Genomic DNA, 10208 nt, shown 5'->3' with positions numbered 1-10208 from the left:
CCTCAGCCGCCGGAGGGCGCTGTGCACAGAGCCTTAGACTCTATGGTCGCTGCCACTGTCTCCCATGAGGAAGTGCGCTCAGGAACCTCGTATATACTTCCGTTTCCGCCCCTGCTCCCTCCTTTTCCCGTCGATACGGCTCCAGCAGACATGGTAGGAGCTTGGGGTTGAGCCTCGTAACATCCAGTTTGATCTTTTACCCCTGTTGACGGTACTGTCCCAGAATGGGTCCAAATCCCTACGTGGACCCGATATACTAAAGAAACCCAATTCGGCCGGGCCCGTCTCCCAAGGGCCTGGGCTCTGGGGCCAGGAATTGAAGCGGTGGGATCGAGAAAGTAGACTTAGCCGGGGGTGGTCAGCCCTGTCGGGGGTTGAGTTAATATGATCCCTTCCCTCTCGGGCGCGCGGAGATCGCTCTACCGAAGCACGTGCTGCTGGGCCCCTATCTAGTCAGCTACGTTAGCGTTGGGTGTTAGCAAGGAGTTAAGCGTCCTCGTGGCTTTAGCTGCGTCAGTTCGGGCGTTGTGTTATCGTGGTCTGATAACGCTGCATGTTTTGGATGGTTTACTTACTAGGTGAACGTTCCAAAAACCCGCCGGACTTTCTGTAAGAAGTGTGGCAAGCACCAACCCCACAAAGTGACACAGTACAAGAAGGGCAAAGATTCTCTATATGCCCAGGGTAAGGTTTTTAATGTAATTTGGTTTTGATGTGGCATTTGCATAGGAGTGTTGATAAGGCCCAACGTAAAGCCCGTTAGAAGACTTCTGTGTGCTTCTTGTGACATGTACTGTAGTACTATAACAAATAACTTGTTTTTCCAGGAAAGCGGCGTTATGACAGGAAGCAGAGTGGATATGGTGGGCAGACTAAGCCGATTTTCCGGAAGAAGGTTAGTGATAATTGCTATTTGACATGTTTCCCAGGAACCGGGGTCAGGGCCTTGAATTTGTTGTCACAGGTCCTTGCACTTCTACTATATAGGTGTGTTGAAGTTATCCAAATTGCCAGCAGTGACATACTCAATAGGTAATGGAGCTGGAAGTGTAACCCAGGTCGACTCTAGTCTGTAATACTGCCTGTCTCAGTGTTTTGCAATTTTGGTTTTTCCCTTTCTGAAAAAATTAAGGAATATGCCCAACGTTCTTTAAAAGTCTTGAGAATAGCCATTTAGGCCTTCCACTGTCGTCCTCAATTCTTCGTCACTCTTAGGCTGAATGAGTTTCTGTCCCACTCTAGGTGATTTGGCTACCACATAAAGTAATTAGCACAGTGCCCAGAACATTTCTTTTGGCACTTTGCAAACTGCTCGTCACCTAGCCTAGTTCCAAAAAGCACTTATAGAATGATTTTAGTGTTAATTTAGTTGCAATAAACGGTTTGATCTCTAGATGGTAAACGGAATGCTTGAGTGTCTTTTTCATATTTGGGTAGCTTGTTTGAAGATGAGATTCTAGCTAGGTTTTGGCTTTTTTTTGAGACTGCAGGTTAACAGCAATAGAACTCTGAAAGGGCAGGCTGAAAAAGTTGAATATTAATAGTAGATTTAAGTAATACTTATGAGCATTTTAAATGAATTCTAAAAGCTGTTCATAATTGTAGGAATTTGGTTGACCCATTTTTGGTTGTCCTAGAATACTGGGGAACTATGTAGAAGAGCTGAAGAGCCAGCCATTCAAGGTGGCATGAGTATTTGATAGGAAGCCTTCTACTGGGATGTTTAATCTGAATGGAAATTCAGTAATAGAACTTGATGGATAACCTGTTACCTTTAAAATTAAATCTTCTGTCTAGAAATTACATTTTCTCTTTTAAATGCACTGGGGTTTTTAAGACCACCATTTTCTCCCTGCGGCTAAAGACAATTGGCACAGCTCAGTCATTTGCAAGGCTTTAAGTAGTACTTGATTCAACGTAGTCATATTCTTTTGAAGAAAATGATTTTATGCAATGGTTTGTGAAGGGTTTGACTTATTTTTTTTCCCCCAGGCTAAAACTACAAAGAAGATTGTGTTGAGGCTTGAATGTGTTGAGCCCAACTGCAGATCTAAGAGAATGCTGGCTATTAAGAGATGCAAGCATTTTGAACTGGGAGGAGATAAGAAGAGAAAGGTATATAATTAAAATTGGAAGGTGTCATCTTTTCTATGTAGCTTTATTATATTTGGAGAGGTGAATATTTATGCTCATATTGTGCATAGAGATAGAGACAATCTTTAAAAATAACTAGATTCATAGCTGAAGGTAATGAGGTTTTTGGTGCTGGTTTTGGCTTATATGTAGGAAGACTTTATAAAGGATGGTAATCTCTTTAGGGGGGCACAGATGATATTTGATTGGGCAGAGGTTCTTTGCAAAACAACTCACCTCTCTTTCTGTTCTATTACAGGGCCAAGTGATCCAGTTCTAAACTTCATCTTGTTTTATTATCAATACAATAAAATCTTGAGGTTATGTTCACTTCATTCGGTCGCATTTGGTCATTTGGGAGGGAAATAAACTGGGTGTCATCTATTCAATGCCCCTTGTAGAGGAATAAATTTATACTTTATGGTTTTTCTGGGTACTCATTTTGGATTGAACCTGACTGGTTGTGCTAACATCGGATGTTGGCACTTTTAACAGCAAGCCAGTGGTTATTGGTTAACATGGGAGATGAATAGAGAGTCACAGATTAACATTAAATCCAGTGAATGTAAGCGGGAAATAATCTGTTGCACGTACATTTGTTACTTCAAAATATTCTTTCCCAACAATTTTTACATGTATAATTCAGTGACGTTGATTATATTTTTTAAGTTGTGTAATCATTCTATCTTTTCCAAATTATTCCACCACCATTAACCAATATATTCTCTTTAGTAAGGAATTTTGACCCAGTTCTTTGGACGCAGTATAATACCCTTGTCTTATTAAGGGTATACATTTTCAAATACCATGTATGTGTTTGCATTTTTATAGCAGACATAATTTTTTCGCATGTTTAAGTAATTGTAAAGGGTATGATTTGTGCTGTAATATAAGTAACAGGGATATCCATTCCTAACAGAAATGATGTAAAATTTTATCTTCCTGATGTCAGCTCTTTATATTTAATGGAACAAAACTGTATGGCTACGGTGAAACAAATATGCTGCACATTGATACTGTGTTGCAGGTGCATCTCTGAGATGTAGCAGTTTTCACCCTAGAAAACTGTTGCTGTAAAAGAGCACGTCTGGGTTTGCCAATTCTGATTTTTGTTAAGAAACCTTGTTAACTACATGGGAATGGGAGGAGTTAAATGGTAACCACCTGACAGGCAAAAGAATTATTTACAACGTTGGATTCTGAGTGGAGTTTGACTTGGTTTTGAAACATTGAGGATGAGTGAGAAGCTGTGTGCCATTCTTGTTGCTCATCTAGGAAAAGGGTGATTGTAAAAGGGGAGGTGGATGAAGCCTTGACTACAGGTTCCTTCTCGGGCAAACCACTCTTAGCGAAAATAGGGAATTTGATTAATTCCCTTAAAATTACCTTGCCTGCATACATCAGTGTGAAAAGATCTCTGCCTTGTCACAGGACCCCATGAAATGAAGCACATCATCTTAAAGGGGTGGTCTTCTGGACAAAGGTATACATGCCTGTCTTGCACCATGGGCCATAATATATCTAGTTACTCTCACTTTGGTGAAAGTAAGCCATGGCCATCCTATAAACTTTGTTGTATAGAGATTACGAAACAGTCTTGGGATTTGGGAACCTAAGTTTTAAGAGTTTTTCAGAGGTTCTTGAAAGGAGTGGTGAGCTGTTTATCTGAACAAGAGTCCCTTAAAAATTCAGTATTGTGGTCCATGATTTGGTTGTCTCTAGTTCCAGATCTGAAGCTCCCACTTATCAAGGTTATTCCTGCCTGGGTGTTTTTTTTTTTTCCTGTCCTTTAATTGAAGTAAAGTTTTTTTTGTCTCCCTTCTCACCTAAAGTTGTAAGCAGAGCCACCCAAATAACCTACCTACCTCAGTAGCCCGGCTTCAGTCTGGTTCGAGCCCCTGCTGAGAATCTGCATTTCTAACAAGTTCCCAGATGATGCTAATACTGCTGTTTATGGACCAATTCTGAGAACCATTAGTAGAGAAGTGGTTCTTAAAACTTATGCATAAAAATCACCTGGGGATCTTGTTAAACTAGATTCTGAGTCAGTGTATCTGGGGTGGAAATAACAAATCCTCAGCAGGGGTTCGCTGGAGTCAGTAGGCAGCAGGGTGATGGTAGAGTCTGGATTCCAATCCTGGCTCTATATAATGAATACCTGCCTCAGGGTTGTGAGGATTAAAATGAGTTAATATGTGTTAAGTAAGCATCTAGAACAGTGCCTAGCACATTTTAGGTACCCAATAGACACCTTTAGAAGTAGTTTTATTAAAAGAACAACTTTGAAAGACTTTATTCAATAAGTAGGAATGAAAGAAAGGTGAACAGGAAGAGGCGGGATAGAGTCATTTCAGCAGCAACATACACATTCTATGCAATTTAAAGAAAGCATTTTGGTATTGCAGTCCGGCTTCAGCTTGGTCTTTTTATCTGAAGCAAAACAGTGCCTGTGGGATTTATTCGTGTTTTTAACACTGAAGTCCATTCAAAGAGCCCAAGCTCTTTTTTGACAGGGAGGAGCTGTGTGATGAGGCAGGCAGGATTACAGGCCACTGCTCGACCCAGGGAAGCAACTGAAATGGTATGAGAAAGAGGTCCACCTATCTCCAGCAGACTTCTTATAGCCACAGCCCAGGCTAAGTTTGAGAGAGGTCGTTCCCACACCTCAAATTTGTCTTCCTGAAAAGGAACCCAAGAATATACGTGTGATAGGTGTAATAATTAGGTAACTGGCAATAAGTTGCCTTATTAGTTCTAGCATTTAGTCTTATTGTCATAACAAGTACTTGTAGGGAAAAAAACTAGCATATTTTGGAGTCCCTGGGTGGTGCAAATGGTTAAGTGCTCAACCAATAGCCAAAAAGTCAGTGGTTCAAACCCACCCTGAGGCAGCTTGGAAGACAGGCCTGGCTATCTGCTTTCAAAAGGTCACAGCCTTGAAAACTCAATGGAGCACAGTTCTGTTCTGCAACTCATGGGGTCGCCATGAGTCAAGATCAATGGCAAGAAGTTTGGTTTTTTTTTTTTTAATAGCCTATTTTGGAAATAAAGTAATAGTTCTAGCAAAAAGCCTCATTACTGAGTCTAATATCAAGATCAAGAAAAAAAAAACACAAATATTTTTAAAAGATCTATACATGTCCCCACATAACAGAATCAGGCTCAAGACAAACTTGGTACTTGGATATAACCTAAACCAAAAAAACCTCTGCCATGGAGTCGATTCCAACTGATAGCGACCCTTTAGGGCAGAGTAGAACTGCCCCATAGGGTTTCCGAGACTATAAATCTTTACAGAGGCAAACTATGAAGTCTTTCTCTCGAGGAGCAGCTGGTGGATTTGAACCACCGATCTTCTGATTAACAGCCGAGTGCTTTAACCACTGTGCCACCGAGGCTCCTCTTGGATATAAAGCCAACTTAAAATACCCGAAATAAAACATTTGGATGAGTTGTACCATAAACCAGAGAAATCAGGAGAATATGTATCCGGCCAATTGTATTTTCTCCCATAGAGCATTAATTACTATACCTTTCTAAGCAGGTACCCCTGCTTGCCCAAGAGGTCCTGGTTGATGGCAATTACATCCTTATCCTGAAGTAGAGCTTTGGCTTGAGGGCTGATGTGTCGGAGGTCATTAGACATGAGTAAGGGAGCTGCCATGATAGCCCAGAGGGCCATCTGAGTTACCTGCTGATCCCAGCTGAGGCCAAAGTTGCCAATCACTAACTGGGACAAAGGAAATAATCCAAATAAGAGAAGATGAAACAGCACCCTGCTGTAAGCACACCCACATAAAGGCTCCTCCCACAGACTTGAACAAGGAGAACTCAAGGTTCTTACCATATCTGGGTCATTCCAACCCCCTGGTCCAGCAACATCAACAATCGTGTCCTGGTTATATGATGTCCAGTCCAAAATACCCTTTATACTTTGCCAGGAATCAAAGATATCACCAAAATTTCTCCAGTGATTGCAGTACTGTCGGATTTCTGTGTAATTGGGCTATGAAAACAGAGTTCTTCTGTTTACTTTTAGTAACATCCTTGTAAGATGAAAACAGCCAAGTTGAAAGGAGGCACTTGCAGCCTTCTCTTTAGTTAACACATCTACATCTACATCCTTATTACAGTAGTCCCTCCTTATCTGTGGTTTTTCTTTCCGAGGTTTCAGTTACCTTCAGTCAACCGTGGTCCGAAAATATTAAGTGAGTAGCCTGATGAAACCTCGTGCCCTCCCACTCCATCCCGCCCAGGGACCACATTCATACAACTTTTGTTACAGTATATTGTTATAATTGTTCTATTTTATTATTAGTTATTGTTTTAATCTCTTACTGTGCCTAATTTAGAAATTAAACTTTATCATAGGAGTCTTGGAATGCATCCCCTGTGGGATAAGTGGGGACTACTGTATAAGGGAATTTCATTGTGAGAAGTATGCTTCAGAACTAGGCAATATAACTTAAAATCCTTACTTAAAAGGCTTTAACACTGTTCATGCTGGAAATTTATCAAAAGGTGTTGGGGTTATGGGTGATTTTTTAATTTTCTTTACTGTGTTTTCAAATTAAAAATAAAATGAGCATTCATTACTTTTATAATCAGAAATAAGTATAAAATGATCTTAAGTAACAGTAAAAGCTGCAAAATTCCATAGTACTCATCATCAAGCATATAAAACAATCTGAATCCTAGGCATGTAATTTGTTAATGGAATGAATAAAAGTTTGTATCCGACGTTTAAGATGTTAAGAGGTGACAAATTAGAAGGAAATAATAGGGATTCATTCATTATTCAACAGTTACCATATGGTAGGGATACACTGATAAAGTCAGACAAGGTCCCTCCTCATGGAGCTTACATTCTAGACAAACATGTCAACTATACTTCCATATACTGCTAAGCAATCTGAAGGAAATTAAACATGAAAATGTGATAATGAATGGGTAGAGGGCTATTTTAAAGCAGAGAAGACCTATCTTCTCATTCTTCAACTGAGACATTGGTAGGAAACTTCAATAATAAGGAGCTGGCCATTTAAAAATCTTGAGGGAAGAGCATTCCAGGCAGAACAAAAAGCAAGTTTAAAGACCCTGAGGCAGGGTTAGCAATATTAATCTCCGACAAAATAGACTTTAAAGTAAAATCCACCATAAAGGATAAGAAAGGACACTATATAATGATTAAAGGGTCAATACACCAGGAGGACATAACGGTAATAAATATTTACGCACCCAATGACAGGGCTCCAAAATACAGAAAACCAACTCTAACAGCACTGAAAAGATAGATAGACAGCTCCACAATAGTAGTAAGAGACTTCAACACACCAGTGTCGGTGAAGGACAGAACATCCAGAAAGAAGCTCAACAAAGATACGGAACAGCTAAATGCTACAATCAACCAACTTGATCTCATAGACATATATCGAACACTCCACCCAACAGCAGCCAAGTATACTTCTTTTTCCAACGCCCACAGAACATTCTCCAGAATCGACCACATATTAGGCCATAAAGCAAGCCTTAACAAAATCCAAAGCATCGAAACATTACAAAGCATCTTTTCTGACCATAAAGCCATAAAAGTAGAAGTTAACAACAGAAAAAACATCAACACATGGAAACTGAACAACACCTTGCTCAAAAACTACTGGGTTATAGAAGAAATTAAGGATGGAATAAAGAAATTCATAGATTCAAACAAGAATGAAAATATATCCTACCAGAGCCTTTGGGACACAGCAAAAGAAGTGCTCAGGGGTCAGTTTATAACAATAATTGCACACATCCAAAGAGAAGGGCCATAACCAAAACATGAACCCTACAACTGGAACAAGTAGAAACAGAGCAGCAAAAGAAGCCCTCAGGCACCAGAAGAAAGGAAATAATAAGAACTAGAGCAGAATTAAATGAAATAGAGAATAGAAAAACAATTGAAAGCGTTAACAAGACCAAAAGCTGGTTCTTTGAAAAGATCAACAAAATTGATAAACCATTGGCCAAACTGAAAAAACAAAACAGGAGAGGAAGCAGATAACCCGTTAAAAAATGAGATGGGTGATATCACAACAGACCCAACTGAAATTCAAAGAATCGTTAACAAATTTGAAAACCTAGAGGAAATGGACAAATTTCTAGAAACTCACTACCTAGATAAACTAACACAAACAGAGGTAGAATAACTAAATAAACCCATAACAAAAGAAGAGATTGAAAAGATAATTTAAAAACTCCCAACAAAAAAAACCACTGGCCTGGATGGCTTCACTGGAGAATTCTACCAAACTTTCAGAGAAGAGTTAACACCACTACTACTAAAGGTATTTCAGAGCATAGAAAAGGATGGACTACTCCCAAACTCATTCTATGAAGCCAGTATAACCCTGATACCAAAACCAGGTAAAGATACCACAAAAACGAAAATTACAGATCAATATCCCTCATGAACATTAATGCAAAAATCCTCAACAAAATTCTAGCTAATAGAATTCAGCAACATACCAAAAAAATAATTCACCATGATCAAGGGGGATTTATACCAGATATGAAGAGATGGTTCAACATTAGAAAAACAATGTAATCCATCACATAAATAAAACAAAAGACAAGAACCACATGATCTTATCAATCGCTGCAGAAAAGGCATTTGACAAAGTCCAACACCCATTCATGGTAAAAACTCTCAACAAAATAGGAATAGAAGGGAAATTTCTCAATATAATTAAGGGCGTTTATACAAAGCCAACAGCCAACATCATCCTAAATGGAGAGACTTTGAAAGCATTCCCCTTGAGAACGGGAACCGGATAAGGATGCCCTTCATCACCACTCTTATTCAACATTGTGCTGGAGGTCCTAGCCAGAGCAATTAAGATAGAAAAAGAAATAAAGAGCATCCAAATTGGTAGGGAAGAATTCAAAGTATCTGTATTTGCAGAGGATATGATCTTATACACAGAAAAGCCCAAAGAATCCACAAGAAAACTACTGGAACTAATAGAAGATTTCAGCCAAGTTTCAGGGTACAAGATAAACATACAAAAATCAGTTGGATTCCTTTACACCAAGAAAGAGAACCTCAAAGAGGAAATCACCAAATCGATACCATTTACAATAGCCCCCAAGAAGATAAAATACTTAGGAATAAATCTAACCAGAGATGTAAAAGACTTATACAATGAAAACTACAAGCCACTACTGCAAGAAACCAAAGGAGACCTGCATAAGTGGAAAAACATTCTTTGCTCATGGATAGGTAGACTCAACTTTGTGAAAATGTCAATTTTACCCAAAGCGATCTACAGATGTGATGCAATCCCAATCCAAATTCCACTGCATTTTTTAATGAGATGGAGAAACAAATCATCAACTTCATATGGAAAAGGAAGAGGCCCCAAATAAGTAAAGCATTGCTCAAGAAGAAGAACAAAGTGGGAGGCCTCATACTACCTGATTTTAGAATCTATTATACCACCACGGTAGTCAAAACAGCCTGGTCCTTGTACAACAACAGATACATAGACCAATGGAACAGAGTTGAGAATCCAGACATAAATTTATCTACCTATGAACAGCTGATATTTCACAAAGGCCCAAAGTCCATTAATAGGGGAAAAGACAGTCTCTTTAACAAATGGTGCAGGCATAACTGGATATCCATCTGCAAAAAACTGAAACAAGACCACACCTCACACCATGAACAAAAACTAACTCAAAATGGATCAAAGACTTAAATATAAAATTGAAAACGATAAAGATCATGGAAGAAAAATTAGGGACAACACTAGGAGCCCTAATACATGGCATAAACACAGTACGAACCATAAGTAACAATGCACAAGCATCAGAAGAGAGACTAGATAAACGGGAGCTCCTAAAAATCAAACATTTATGCTCATCAAAAGACTTCACCAAAGAAGTCAAAAGACAACCTACAGACTGTGAAAAAATTTTTGGCTACGACAAATCTGATCAGCATCTAATCTCTAAAATCTACAAGATACTGCAAAACCTCAACAACAAAAAGACAAATAACCCAATTAAAAAATGGGCAAAGGATATGAACAGGC

The 10208-nt window shown here is 39.1% G+C and overlaps 2 protein-coding genes across 2 annotated transcripts in view; one reads left to right on the top strand and one right to left on the bottom strand.

Moving 5' to 3' along the window:
* Positions 1-2463, top strand: RPL36A (ribosomal protein L36a). Its single transcript, XM_004377527.3, has 5 exons — positions 1-153; positions 579-684; positions 828-895; positions 1993-2115; positions 2393-2463. The coding sequence occupies exons 1-5, from the start codon at positions 43-45 to the stop codon at positions 2411-2413; spliced, it is 429 nt and encodes a 142-aa protein (XP_004377584.1). The 5' UTR covers positions 1-42; the 3' UTR covers positions 2414-2463.
* A 1435-nt stretch (positions 2464-3898) lies between these two features.
* GLA (galactosidase alpha) overlaps positions 3899-10208 on the bottom strand; it is a 15135-nt gene continuing 8825 nt past the window's right edge. The window contains exons 5-7 of the mRNA XM_004377552.3: positions 5978-6139; positions 5666-5863; positions 3899-4812 (exon numbers count right to left, since the gene is read on the bottom strand). Of these exons, the coding sequence (XP_004377609.1) occupies positions 4546-4812; positions 5666-5863; positions 5978-6139 (627 nt within the window). The 3' untranslated portion in view covers positions 3899-4545. The remainder of the gene's footprint in view (positions 4813-5665; positions 5864-5977; positions 6140-10208) is intronic.

The sequence above is a fragment of the Trichechus manatus genome, unplaced genomic scaffold (genome assembly GCF_000243295.1).
Source record: "Trichechus manatus latirostris isolate Lorelei unplaced genomic scaffold, TriManLat1.0 scaffold00051, whole genome shotgun sequence".
In the NCBI taxonomy this organism is placed as follows: Eukaryota; Metazoa; Chordata; class Mammalia; order Sirenia; family Trichechidae; genus Trichechus; species Trichechus manatus.
The sequence above is the reverse complement of the archived record's forward strand: the minus strand, read 5'-3'. Positions and strand labels throughout refer to the sequence as shown.